The 14,724-nt window shown below is 52.6% G+C and overlaps 1 protein-coding gene across 1 annotated transcript in view; it reads right to left on the bottom strand.

Annotated features, from left to right (window-relative positions):
- Window positions 1–14,522, bottom strand: part of ahrrb (aryl-hydrocarbon receptor repressor b) — a 32,173-nt gene extending 17,651 nt beyond the window's left edge. The window contains exons 1-3 of the mRNA XM_028790821.2: window positions 14,264–14,522; window positions 13,808–13,968; window positions 12,200–12,381 (exon numbers count right to left, since the gene is read on the bottom strand). Of these exons, the coding sequence (XP_028646654.2) occupies window positions 12,200–12,381; window positions 13,808–13,869 (244 nt within the window). The 5' untranslated portion in view covers window positions 13,870–13,968; window positions 14,264–14,522. The remainder of the gene's footprint in view (window positions 1–12,199; window positions 12,382–13,807; window positions 13,969–14,263) is intronic.
- Window positions 14,523–14,724: the final 202 nt, after the last annotated feature.

The raw sequence follows: 14,724 nt of genomic DNA, 5'->3' as shown, positions 1-14,724 counted from the left end.
GAGGAGCGGTGATGACATGAAGGTGAGCCTCCCAGCCTGCAGTGACGGACCAAACAGTCAGTCGTCCATCAGCGGACCTCTCGGACCCCCAGAGGTCACCCAGTACAGAAACACCAAACGCTGAGCCCACAAATCCTAGCACAACTCGTCCTACTGCCAGGGCAAATGTGGGTGGCTCTGAGTCCACATGCCAGCCTGCTCACTGCCTGGGTAAGTTAGTGGGTGGTCTTCATGCCCTCCTGGATTTTCTTCCACACCCCAAAGGTACCCCAGTGTGTGTGGTTGTTTGAGTGAGGACCCTCCATGATGGACCGTGCCTTGTACTCGAGATGTTGAGAAAGGCTGCAGCCCCCAAGACCCCCAAAGAGGACAGACAATGGCCAGATAGACTGACGGGTGGGTGATTTTGTTGGCACTCAGACCCCAGTGGGATGCCCTCTGCCGGTGTCCTCACTGTGGGGTGTGCAGGCTTGAGGAGGACCAGGGTGGCCAGTGCAGTAGGTGCCATGTGACAGGTGGCATTATTCGGGCCCACAATACCACAGTGCCCTCTTTTGGGTGGATTTATTAGACAACAAGGGTCTCTGGCCGTCCTGTCCCATGCTGTCAACAACACTGGGGACGCTGCCATTGTCACATCAGGGTCCTTTAGCACGCGTGTTTCATTTCTGGCCCTTGGTGGCTGTGGATGCCTGCAGATTCATTTGCCCTCGACTGCTGGGCACCTTGTTGTTCAATTTGCTCTTTCTTCTCTGAGAGACCCGCTCGGCGTCTGCTCACCGGAATTTCTTTCCTTTGCCCTTCAAAGTCAGACGCCAGTCAGGGAGAGCCGGATGAACGGGCAAGCGGCCAGCGGGAACATAGAGGACGAGAAATGGTGACAACTGGACGGCTCCCTGTGACTCATAAGAAGTCCAGCAGGGGGCAGAGTGCTCAGCCTTTAAATCCCCCTTGAGACATTACACTGGAATGTGTAAGGCGCTATATATGGGAATGATGGCAGGGACTATTGATGCCATCTAAACCCATGCTGGGCTCATGGTGGGTGACATTCTGCCACAGACTTTTGTGTTCAACTGCATTACTAAGCAGTGGTCACTGTGGAGGGCGCTAAACAAACTCCACTGAATGACACTCTCGTCAAGCACTGATCTGCTGGGGTGGCTCCCACCAACCCGAGACTGGGAAAGGCGCTATAATGGACGATTCGTCACGTGCATACGGGAAGGCGGCCTCTGCTCACAGTGTCACTTGCAGCGCCTCCCTGCTGCGTGTTTTGTTGTTTGTCCTCTCATGAATCGCCCTTCTGTTTTCAAGGAGCCACTTCTGCCGTTCCCACAAAGAGCCTTTGGAGGCTTCAAGGGAATTTTTAAAAACGAGGAACTGCGCGGCTGAGTCACCGACTTATAAATAGCCTCAGTTCCGAAAGTCGGATCTAAAAGAGGCGTCCATCGGCTTGACCTCCCAGCTCGCTGGCCGTGATGAAGAAGAGTGAGGGCGCCCCCTGGTGACGGCTCCTCTAACTCTTCACACCCGCTGAAGCCCCTGGCCAGGGTTTGCTCCTGCCTTGCACCCTGTGCTTGCTGGGTTGGGCTCCAGCTTCCTGTGACCGTGTTATGGATAAGCAGGTTTGGAAATGGATGGATGGATGTTTGATATCATGAGAGGGAGCAGAGCGCAGTGGGGGTCTCATGATATGGCATCTGCTTCTGTCAGCGATTGCCCAGCCTTACATAGGAACATTCGGATATCTAACTCCGCCCACATCTGACCAGCACACCATCTCGAGTCCATCAACAAACGCCCAAGCTTATATGGGATCACTCGGATGTCCAACCCCACCCACATCTGACTCTGCCCCATCTCCAGTCCATCTGTGAACACCCATCCTTTTAGTGGAACTATCAAACCCCACCCACCAGTGCCCCATCTGGAGCCTATCAGCGAATGCCTAGTCTTAAATGGGATCCCCGCCCACATCTGACTCGGCCTTATAAAGGGGTCTATCGACCCCCACCCAGTCCCTCATCCTACCGTGATTGACCCCCTGCACAGTTGTTGGGAATCAACATGGCACCTGAAAGAAGACCACCTGTGCAATCCATCCATCCATCCATCCATTTTCCAACCCGCTGAATCCGAACACAGGGTCACGGGGGTCTGCTGGAGCCAATCCCAGCTAACACAGGGCACAAGGCAGGGACCAATCCCGGGCAGGGTGCCAACCCACCGCAGGACACACACAAACACACCCACTCACCAAGCACACACTAGGGCCAATGTAGAATCGCCAATCCACCTAACCTGCATGTCTTTGGAATGTGGGAGGAAACCGGAGCGCCCGGAGGAAACCCACGCAGACACGGGGAGAACATGCAAACTCCACGCAGGTAGGACCCGGGAATCGAACCCAGGCTGTGCAATCCCAACCCGCTTTTTCAAATGCCTTCGGAGAACCAAAGAGGATTTAGGATTTGCTCATCTTGGTTCTCCTGTTGTATCTGGAACATCTGTGCAGCCACACTGGTGAAAACCTGAATGAGGTCTGAGGTCGCCCCCCAAACAGCACTTGGACCCCTGTGATCCCCTTCTTGCTCCGTTCTGCCCTGCCCTGCCCTGTTGTGTTGGTTTCTCCGGTTGAGTCCTGTCCTTGTGGACTCCTACCCAGGGTGGCATGGATCGACCAGGCGTGCTCTGCTCTGCCACGCTACTCAGGCGAGTTGTGCCTATTGGTGTGTCCTGATCCATGCCAGTTGTTTCCAGGTGGCTTCTAACTCAGCACCTGAGAGTGCTGCCAGGTGACCACTCACAGAGGAGGACCCCTCGCCCTTCCAGGTGACCACACACAGAAGACCCCTCGCCCTCCTGGCCCCTCCCCCGCCGCGTCCCGTACTTTGTTTTTTTTTCCGTCTCGGGAACGCGCGGGAGGGGCCGTGGCCGCGCCCGGCGCGCGCCCGCGGAGCTCCTTTGCGCCTGGCTGGTCTCGGCCGGCGCGCTGATCGACAGATCGTTTTCATAAGCACTTCTCTGAGGTCACCGCGGAGTCTGCTGCTGTCACGCAATCCTCTGCCTTGTGGGCTTTGCGAAGGTGCTGCCTCACGAAAGCCTCTTCAAGGAACGTGACGCCCACGCCAGCCCCTCTCTGTTCCCGTTGCCTGCTGCTTCTGTGTGGGATAAAAATAACAGCCGCGTGTAGTCAGTCTCTCACACACACACACACACACACACACAGACAGAAACGTGCCGCGCGCCCGCGCACACCAGGGGGCGCTCCGCTCCACGCCGCCGCACAGCCGCACTTCCAGGAATTCATTTGGCGGAAAGAACAGAGAAGCGCCCGGCGGAAGTCAACGGCCGTCCTGTGCTGATTGTGATCTGGAGAAAGGCGCTATATGGAGTTAGACTTGCGTCCTCGTTTACTTTAATATGTGCCAGTTAGCGCGACCAGCAGACACTTGGCATTGAATGCAGGGTACGATGAGGACGAGGGGGCCTGGCGCTCACCTGAATGAGATTCAAACCAGTGGTGCCCCGCTGCCCTGACTGCGACCTGAAACTGCCACCTGCCTGCCTCCTCCTCCTCCTCCAGACACCTGGGGTGTGCTTTGTGGGCATCTAGAGGCAGGGGTGGCCATGTTAAGTGTATGCTTCTGGCTAGTGCCAGTCCGGTGACTGGGCATAAAGTAGAGGATGGACTTCATCAGATGTGGGCACCCACACCAGAACAGTGGACATCTGCTGAGGCAAACTCATAATATGAAAGGCAGGGCTCACGAGGTGGCAGAGGCCGTACTTACTGAAGACAAAGAGCTGGAAGGGCTGGGGACTCTCACCTGCCCAGGAGGTGACAGAAGCCCCGCGGTGGCCACTGTGCTCAACTGTGTTCACTCAGCAGTGGCGCAATTTTCTTTCCAGGCAGGCTTTCGCACATTGTTAGCATGATCTCCTATGTCATTGCATCCTGGAGAGGTGGCACAGTGGGCAGAAGTTCCAGGGCGGGGCGAGGGACCCAGCGATGGGCTCTCCCGCATTCCAGTTGTGGTCACGTGGTCAGCTCCAGTGGCCACGGCTCGTTTTTAATTAGGCTTCGCTTTCGTGACAAGGCGCTCTTGACACACAGCGATGCGTGAGCACAAAGAAGCCAAAAGATGGCCGAGGGGCACAAACTTGTCACACGGGGGCAGTGACAATGGGGAGCGCATGACATCATGTGACTAGAGGGCAGTGTGCAAGCAGACAAACAAGGCCTGCCATCCCACTGGAAGCAGCTGGGGACACGGAGAGAGCCAAAGAATGACAGCCACAGAAACAGCGCCCCCTAGCGAATTGAGATGAACGGAAGGAGAAACTGGGGGGGCTTCCTTTGGTGCCCCCTGCTGTCCGGACTGCTCACGCGCTCACAGAGTTGTAGAGGGCATTGCATACAAAGCTCAGCACTGTTATAAGTGACAATGACAATAAAGATCTATCTATCTAAAGCTCAGCATTACCCCCTAGGAAATAAGACCCCAAAGCGACCTGCTACAGGGGGTCTTACCATCAATAGCTTCACCTATTTAATGGCAAGACACTTTATCAAAACAATGTGACACCGAATGTAAAGAACGAGGTGACCTCAATGGGGTCATCTCGGAGGGACATGAGGAACTACAGCAGACAGCCACATGGCAGAGCGTATCTACTCAGACTGGGGGACACCACAGAAGGCTGTGACCCCAACTTCCAATGAGCTTCCCGACTGAATCAAAGTGCTGCCCCCCCATTCAAGCTTTCAGACAAGTGCTGCCCCCCAGTGTCACTCTCAGGCATTACATTACTGCCCCTAAACAACACAACGAATCCCACTGTGCTGCTCCCTGGTGACACCAGCTGGCATTGCAGTCTCCCACCACTCAAGTCACCTCCAGTTCCAGCTCTCAGGGGGCTTCTTGGCCTGCAATAGCAACATCCATTTCTGAAGCTCCCAATCAGAGGTGGAAGCTCTGATGCCAGCCTTCAATTTAGATGAGTGGTCCTGGTGGCACCAGCTTGAATTTGAGCAACCCAATTCAAGGTATCCACTGCAGTGCCCCCCTCAGTGCCACACAAGCTGAGCCTGGCTGTGTTGCTAAATCCACACTGCTGCCCCCTGCTGGTTTCACTCAGCATTGCAGCCACTGACCACAAGTCATTCCACCTCTCAGGTCGGCACACTGCCCCCTGATGGCACACCTGGCACACTGCCTTATGGTTCCCTGTGTGCCTCCAGAGGTCAGCAAGCCATCAGAATTCACTGAAAAGCGCCGTAAAAGTCGAGCAGCCCCCCCGTCTGGCCCGTCTCCGTCGCTTGCTTGCATGGCGCATGTGGGGGGAATTATCTGCGGTGTCTTAAGTAAGCTAAGCAGTTAAACTTGGCGGCTTTCAAGCCAAAGCAGGCAAGATGGCAACAATTAAATGTGATGATGAAGCTCCAGGCAGGCGGCTCACTTCTGTCACTCGACCGCTGTGTCGTGGCGTCGGGCGGCAGGTCGGCCATGTGTCTTCTCTCCTCGTCGAAGGCCAATCAGGTGGGGGCCTCTCATCATGCCTGTCCTTCTACTGATCTGTAACTACTGCCCCCTGCAGGTCAAGCACTGCACTGCGCATCAAACATGGATTAAGGGGCTGTTAGGTGGACCTCAAGGGCGCTGAAAACTCCTCAATGTCCACCGGTCAGCCCACCACTCTGTGACATGAGCTCTTCTGCATACAGGAAACTCTGGAGCTTCCACCAGGGTGCGCTAGTGAGAGGACGTTACTGTCCCAGAGAGTGGAGTCCATCACGGTGTCCTGACAGGACAAGTGGGCCACTGATGAGTGCCATGGTGACTCTCCTGTTGTCTGCTCTGCTGCCACCTCCAATGTATGTGAAGGCTGGCAAGGTGGCACCGATGATGGCCCCTAAGTGTCACAGAGATGTACGAAGTGTGTGGCGGGGGACCCAACATGTCCAAATGCATTAAACTTCCCATCACTGCAAAACTGTCAAAGGCTTTGACGACGCCGACCCCTCAGCACGTGAGCACACCTGGTGGGGACTAAAGGAAGTGCATGTGAGACTCAAGCCAGGGTGGACTTTGACTACTGGGACATGCAGCTGGACAGGGACACTCTGATGAGTATAAAAGCCAAGACCCCGGGTCAAGACCCCAAATGGCCTCCTCTCATCTCCTCTACAAGACCGACACACTTTACTGCCCTCTGCAGGCCTCTGCTGTCATTGCACTCCAGGCTGTCCGGGACCCCCACGTGGCTGGCAGTGAGAGATGCCCCCTTGTGCCCCCAGTGGCTCTCTTCTTGCCTTTCTGCTACACTTTGATCACCAAGCAGGCTTGCTGTGTGGACCTCTGAGGTGCTCCGGGTTCAAACCACTCTGCAAGGACCAAACATGAAGCTGGCAGCCAGCACACAGGGTGGCATCACAAGGCGGGTCATAATGACCAGCTACACCTGGCCGGATGTCCACACCAGACTGACGTGCGGCGTGTCACTGTAAGTATCCACATCACTCAGTTCACAGAGGAGGGAGCCATCCAGGCAGGTGTCCTGAGGACCTCATTGAAAGTCAGTATATAGCACCCTGCTTCCATGCCAGCTGTCAAGTGGCACAGCCTCAGTCAGGTTCCCACCAGGGGTATCACATGACAGCACAGCCCTGCCACTTCCGTTTTCAGCTTCTGTTGTGAAACTCGCAGCTTAACTAGAAGGGCTGGCAAAGTCGGGTGACTCACGTGGCGCGGAAGGCTTTGATCGGCTCCAAAAAGGTCAGAAGAGCTTCTTGAACCTCTGGGCACCACTGGGCCAGCCGAGAAGTCCACTAATTGTGCTCATGAACCCTGACTGTGACACACCTTGAGGCAGGGCGCTATATTGAATTAAGTAACGAGACGAATCCAGCATTTGATTTGTTTGCCGTCCTCATTTTATTCCTTAAGCTGCTCAGGAGTTTTCTCTTGTTGTATTTTAGCTGTAAAGATGTGGAGCCGAGTGCTTACTTGGTGTAAGGCGCTATATAGAGGAAGAAACCGAACATCACAAAAAGCAACCTGCTCAAAGCCGGGATCATGCAGCCGATCCAGGCAGCATAAGGTACAAGGCAGGAGCCAATCCTAGGCAGGATTGTTAATTTAGCCAATAACTTTACAGCTGACAAAACACGGCATAATATATGCAGTAAGGCGCTATAAAGTACCACCTAAAGAGAACTCACGTCAAAGGAGGGCACTGGAGGTGAAGCACTACAGCCTGAAAAGGGCTGACTGCTGTGGGCATCCATGATGTGTGGCGATACCCTTATGGACCAGCAGGGGGCAGTAGCATAACCCCACATACTCCTCCTCCTGTGACTGCAGTCTCCCCAGTCACCAGAGGGCAGTGTGCCAGCTGGTGCCACTAGGGGGAGTTGTGCCCTCACAGCCCTGATGACTTCTCGTTCACTTTGTGTTCCGTAAATGAATTTGTTCTGAATATTTTAACCTGCTGCGGTGGGCTGGTGCCCTGCCCGGGGTTTGTTTCCTGCCTTGCACCCTGTGTTGGCTGGGATTGGCTCCAGCAGACCCCCGTGACCCTGTAGTTAGGATATAGCGGGTTGGATGATGGATGATGGATATTTTAACCGGTCGCACTTCCTTGTTCTACCCGACTGTTGTATTTGGCCGCAGCACCATTTCGATTTTTACAGGAATTTCACCATTTAGTGGCTCCGTCTCCATGACCCAACATTGCATTGCTAAGGGGCGTGTCCCCAGAAGTCACATCATGTGACTTCTTTCTTAAGGCGCCACCTCATCTGAGATGGCACCTCTGTAGTCCCCTTATTTGGCACACATTTTGATTTAGGTGGTCGTTTTCCTAACCCCGTGACTTTGCCCTTCACTTTGTTCTTTCTACTCCTGGTCAGTTCTTAGGATTGAGGGAGTCATCTGGGACCCCCAAAGTAATGCGGACCACAGCTTTGGAGGTCTTACTGCCCTTAGTCGGGTGAGCTTGGAGTTGGACACGGGTTCAACTAAAAGAAGGACCAGAAGGAGCAAAGCGCACACACAGGTGGTCTTGTGTTATTTCATCCTCGTGTCCCACCTGTATCTCTTTCATTGTTTGCTACTTTGGCTTCTATGCCATTATTTGGGCTCTAGAGTGCCCCCTAGTGTCCACAGTGCGTTTTAAGAGGGAACCTAAATATTCACCTGCCAAGCATCCATCCATCTGACCCAGCTGTTGCCAATCCCAGCAGCATTTAGCATGAGGCGCGGTGCCAGGAGATCACTGGGCACAAATTAGGTTGCCCAATAGCATATCAATTCTAGAGCACCACAAGCAGAGTCATGGGTCACCACCTGGCAGCATGGGGTACTTTTACACTGAGACTTCAGTGCCATCACTGATGAGAATAATACATTTTAGTTATATAGCGCCTTTCTCATACTTAAAACAAAGAAGAAAACAAAGAGGGCACACTCACTGAACGGGGACCCTCAGGACATTGTTCAGGTGTCCCGGACTAAAACAAAGGGCGCCCCACCAGCAGCTCGAGCTCAGTGCCCATCACTTATTCTCCCCTCGCTTGTGCCTGCTGTCCTTGTGAATGCCAGGCTCAATCGTTAGGGACATTTAAAATGTTACGGCATCAATGCTGATGACTCAGTGTGAATTTCCCCCTGGGATTAATAAAGTATTTATCTATCTATCTATCTATCTATCTATCTATCTATCTATCTATCTATCTATCTATCTATCTATCTATCTATCTATCTATCTATCTATCTATCTATCTATCTATCTATCTATCTATCTATCTATCTAACACAGTCGGCGTTTATAGTGACTTTCAGCTGTCACCCTGGTGTGTCTACTAAATGGAGGAGAACTGAGGACCGACCTACAAAAGTGAATCGACACTGGGGGGCGCTGCGTGTCTGTCTGCAGAGACAACTGAGGAGGCCCTTGGGAGACCCTGCTAAAAGGCAGCAGGCTGCCAGGGCACAGCGATGACATGTCCAGGCATTTACAAGGACCCCAGGGTCGACGGTGTAATGTGACCTGCAGCCAGCAGGGGGCAAAATGGCACACTGTGATGGTGACATCCCTGGACCACCATCAACTGTGCAAGTAGAGTACAGGAATGTCCTTAACTGAAAGACTGACAAATACGTGACGCCATGCCAAGTCACCCAATACTGGCACACCTGGGCACACCTCACCACCTGAGCCCACGCAACTGAGAACATCTGTGACAACTGGGGACACAATGGGAGGCATAAAGAGCATCTTTTAAATCTTAATTACACCTGGGCTTTGAGGTGGGTGTCACAGTCACTCCTCACACCATGAGGACAGAAGGTCGTGGCCAGTTCACCTGTAGGGGGCGTTGTGACCCCAATGAACAGAATGACAAGAAATACAAGAAGGGGGCGCCCAAGATGACCTTATTGACGGCTGCCATCATGAGAGCAGAATTCAACACACAGACACACATCAAAAACATTCATGTTGGCACTGCCATAGTGACAGAACAGCAAGGGATGATGCCCTCTTAAGACTTCTGCCTCATGTGCCTTGTGTGCTGTGTAATAGTGGCTGGCGTAGTGACACAGTGAAGGGAGAACTTCAGCGCAAGTTTGAGAATCAAAGCAAACCAAAAATGTAACAAGCAGGTCAGCCATTCACAAAAACAACCCACAATGGCGGCTATGCCACAATGCCATGTGATTGCGTTATGTGGCAGAAATAATACGAGGCAGAGGAGCGTGCCAGTCCTGTGGATTCACTGCTTACAAACGGGCATGAAAGGCGCTCTATTCCAATAAAACTAAAAAATATGTTTGAAGGTCTCACAAGGCCCCGGCAAAGAAACACAACGACGACGCCTGTGCCAGGGCAGCGCTGAGTGCTACGGGGGCAATACAAAGTATGCCAAGGGGCACTGCAAGACACAAGGCAGCCAAGGTTACTTTTATGTGGCTGGCAGAAAGGAGACCTGGCAAAGGGGGGGATAGATAGACAGAAGTGAAAGGCGCTATATGATAGATAGATAGATAGATAGATAGATAGATAGATAGATAGATACAATCAGACTGCGTGTACTCGGAGGAGCTCACAGTAAAAGACGCTCTAAATTGACAATACGGCGCCCCCTAGAGACGGCACTTTGCAGACACCTGTCCCTTTTCTTTTGTGATGCTGTGTCACAGGCACCTGTCCAGTAAAGGCGCTATATAAAACTAAACGCTCTCATCTGAATTGCGCTACACCACGCCGCTGTGAAGTCGCTCGACTCATAGAGGAGCTCAAACACGATGACATCAATGCCATGACTCCAAACAGCAGATTTTCAAATGTCCGCATCCACAGCAGACAGCCATGAAAAAATAAAAATTGAATGTGAAGAATTTGGGGTGGGGGGGGGGGGGTGGTAAAGCAGAGCGAGATGTGCTCAGTCTGCCAAGTGGCACCACCCTCTTCAGCACCCTGGACAGCACCCCTTAGTCAGCTGAGCCGTGAGCTGGGCACAGACGCGGGGAATGCCCAGAGGAGGGCGCTGGGTCTTTACTCTGCGTGGGTCTGACTTGGAGCTTCAGGAGGTCCGTGAATGAGGAGGTCCAGCAGGAGGAGCTCAGATTAGGCAGCTGGGAGACCCCAGAAAGCAAAGAGCTGATAGGCTGCTAATAAACCCCAATTACGAAAGGACAAGTCCCCGGAGAGGTGCTGAGGGCCACTCATAATCAGAAGGCACGAGTCAGGAATAAGACCACCCCAGTGCCAGCCTTTAGACCTTGATATCTGCTCTGCTCACGCTGTTCCCTGATGCCCGGCCAGACTGTCATGGAGGATGCAGCAGTACAACTGGAATAAGGAAGCAGGTGACGCATCGAGACCAAAGCTGGAAAGCACAAGCAGAAGTCAGCGGAGCGGCGGGCAGAACCACAACGCTGGCCTTGACCCGCAGTCAGGACTTTCACAGTAAAACCTCGAAACACCGTTTGAGTGAATCCACAATCCTGGACAAAGTGTCCCAGTGCAGAGGCGTCACAGTAACGGGACCAGAGAATGGCGGTGCCCACAAGAACAGCAAGATGGTGACACAGGAGAGTGGCATTAACATTTAACATCATTTAAGAAAACTCCAAAGCAGAAATAACTTTAAAAACGGGTTTGAAACCCCCTCGTAAAATCCCAGAAAATGATACGAGGTCTCAGATCAGAAGACCACCGCCAGCACCACCACTCTGGTGTGATGTCAATTGGATGTCCTGCTGGGTTGGGCACTTTGATATGTAGGGAGGTTGACAGCATGCCAAGGTGATCTCAATCTTGGTTTAACTCTGTTCTTATTGGGCGGGCATTGCCATCTATCTATCTATCTATCTATCTATCTATCTATCTATCTATCTATCTATCTATCTATCTATCTATCTATCTATCTATCTATCTATCTATCTATCTATCTATCTATCTATCTATCTATCTATCTATCTCTCTATCTGTCTATCTATCTATCCCTTCTCACACACACACTCCTGTAGGCATGCCTTGGATGCATTACATATGCCAGGTTTTATGGGTTTTGACCATCCTGTGTCCTTAATGGCACCTAAGAAGCATCATGCCCACTGTGTCTTTGCCCACCAGATTCCTTCCTTTCTGCCCTGATCCCTGTGTGCTCACCTTAATGTCCTCACTGGCCCAGACTTGTATTGACATTTACACAGCATGGCAGACCAGCCACCTCAGACACCTTTGTCCCCTCTAGTGTCACTCCAGGCACTATAAGAGTATTTACCTCCTGTGGCATGTCTGGTGGCACGTGGCAGAAGTGCCATGTGTCGCTTCTGTGTAAGGACAGATTGTGGGTTGGTCCCCCTTTGCCCCCCTTCATTGGCTAATTTTTGTTTCTCTTGTATTTGCCCCTCCTCACCACCGCTGCCTTGTCTTTCCACAGGGAGGCCTGCAGTCACACGAGGGCTCCATTTAAGACCCCAGTTATTAAAATTGGCACTGTGACCCACCCATTAGGGTTTACTTGAGTTAAATCCATGACATGAGGTCCCAGCGGTCAAGATGATGAGGCCTGACCTGACTACACTTACATCTCACCACCTGACCTTGATTGGCACCCATCTGCCCGCTTGCTTTCTGGTGCCCTCTTCTCGTGCAGATTCAGGAAGAGAGAACTGAGGCCTACCTTGAAAGAAGCTCTTGACCCGCAGGTAGCTGACGCTGAGACGCAGGACAGATAGCTTGTCCAACTTCGAGATGATGTCCGGCGAGAACGGGAGGAGGCTGGCCAGCCGGTCCAACTCCGCGTTCAGGCGGTCTCGGTGTCTCTTGGATGGGTTGCTCTTTTCACTGAAGGCCATCGGTTTTCTGTGTGCAGACGACAACAAAGATAGTTTACCATGCTAGTGTGCCACTCTGCACTTCTGGGGGCATAGACGGGGCATTGAGATTGCTGGATGCCCAAATAGATGGGTAATCAAATGGGCCATTGGCAAGCTGCAAATGTGGCAAAGGAGGGTACTGAGGGTACTGGGGCACCTTCATAGGGAAGCGGGGCACATTGAGGGTACTCTAGGACCTCCATCTGGGACAAGGGTACATTGAAGGCACCACAGCCTATCCAAAGAAATGAAGGTGACAATGAGGGCACTGTAGGACCTTCATTAGGTAAACTTTATTCGTAAGTGACAAGGGCACACTGAGGGCACTGCAATGCCCCCACAGTAACAAAGGGTGGGCAGTGCTGCTTGCTTTGTCCCTGTAACTTGACTTGACATATAAAACAGTTAAAGCATCCCAGAGGTGACCACTCCCAGCTCAGTCCGGTCACAACAGCTGCACTCCGATGACCTCTGCAGTGTGCCACTGAGCAGAATGCCAACATCAGGCTAGGCACGGCAAGTGGGAGGCCAAGGGTGCCCCTCTTAGCTCAGAGTCCTCAGTGCCCTCTCCTTCATTGAAAGATCCCACAAAGGAACCCACTTGAAGGGATCCTCCACCTGACCAGGAAAGATGCCACATCAGTTCAGCGGGTCTGGGCTTTCACTTTCTTCTCACCCTAATCTGAAGAGTGCATAGGAAACAAAAACTCCTCAGATCGAGTTGGCTGGCATGAACGCTCAGTGGCATCTGTGCCCTGGTTCTCCTCATGCCCTCTAAAATGTGCATTTAGCTAGACTGGTTGTGGCATAAAGTGTGTGTGCCCTGTGACAAACTGGCACCCTGACCAGCATAGCCTTGAGGTCCACACTGAGCCCTTGTGAAAGGAGACTTGCAGACTTTGTCTCACTGAGGATGCCATGCTGTTGAATTCATTTAATGTCCTCATAGATCCACAGAAAGAGCCATCAGGGATGATGGTCAGGGTTATGGGGTCACTGCCAACTTGTGAAGGTGAGAGTAGGAGGTCACCATAGATACTGTGGAGGCCAAAGTGGCACTGGGTGCTTCTACGTGAGTGCAGGTACCCCACCCTGCCTACAGGGGTCTCAAGGACACGTCTAGACCTCTGCTGCAGTCCGAAGTGGCCATCATCTCTAGACATCGGTGCTAAGGCTCAAGTGGCCATCATGGCTCTTCTGGTAATGCCCACCCACCAGTCCAGGCCAGTCAGGCACTAAGTCACTTCAGATTCAGTCACTCCCCGTATCAGGTGGCATTCTGAAAGTCCTGAGCGGTACCCACGGCGCTCGTTCTCCTGTCTCTGCCCACCGAGCACTTTAAGAAGTCTCACAGATGGCCGCTCGGCCTTTAATTCCCAGCAAACCCCCCGATCAAGAAAAAGTCACTTAACTGTTTCTGCACGGGCTTCCTCCTCTTCCTCCCGGCGTACATGCAGTCGCCCGGCGGGATCATCGCCGCTCCGAAGCGGTAACAGGTGCTGCCGTCGACCGCCTGCCTTATCGCAGGACACGCGCGAGGAGTAGAGGGGCTCGAGGTGGTCTCGTCTTCTATCTGTGGAGGAAAAGAACGCGTGCAGTCAGAGACCCCCGGAACAAGCGCGTCAGTCAGGCCGTCAGCGGGGTCGTTATTGCGATTATTGCGATGAGTCCAACTGACGGCGGACTGCGCGCCTCCGCAGCCGAAGGTCCCATTCGTAAACGTCGGTGAGAAGCTGCATGGCGCTCTATGGTGCGCGTCACAACCATACCATTAATATGGTCACGTTAAGTGCATCAGTTCAGTTCGGGACTTGGCACTGGCAGAAGACACTCAACAGTAAAAGTGAACTTTGGAAAAACGTACTCACCCACCTCGGTGACAAACTTTATTCCAAAATAAGTAACGGAAAAGGAAAGAAACGCGCAGGAAAAAAGACAAAAAAAAACTTAAAGCGGGTGGAAGACTCGAGAAACTTCAATGAATTCTTTTGATTTAAACGTAATCCTTTGTAAAAAAAAAAAAAAAAGAAAGACAAAGAAAACCAGCGCATCCAGTTTACAGAGACCCCTAAGCTCCTCTCAGTGATGCTGGCTCAGTGTGCACGGCTGTCAGCAGATGTGCTGCACATTTTATACCCAAATGAGTCGCCTTCACTTCCTCGTGTTTCAGGTGGCGGATTCCTCTCAATGACAACGCGAGCTCCTCGCACGCAATCCTTCGCGCGCGCACATCGGGGCGGGCACGCGCGCGGGAGGCGCTCACAAGGCGCGCCCTCGATCTACCACTAGCGTGACTAGAGTTGGGAAGAAACAGAAGAAGATCACACGC

This window comes from Erpetoichthys calabaricus, chromosome 6 (genome assembly GCF_900747795.2).
Source record: "Erpetoichthys calabaricus chromosome 6, fErpCal1.3, whole genome shotgun sequence".
In the NCBI taxonomy this organism is placed as follows: domain Eukaryota; kingdom Metazoa; phylum Chordata; class Cladistia; order Polypteriformes; family Polypteridae; genus Erpetoichthys; species Erpetoichthys calabaricus.
Note: the sequence above shows the minus strand (reverse complement) of the source record. Positions and strands in the feature narration are given on the sequence as shown.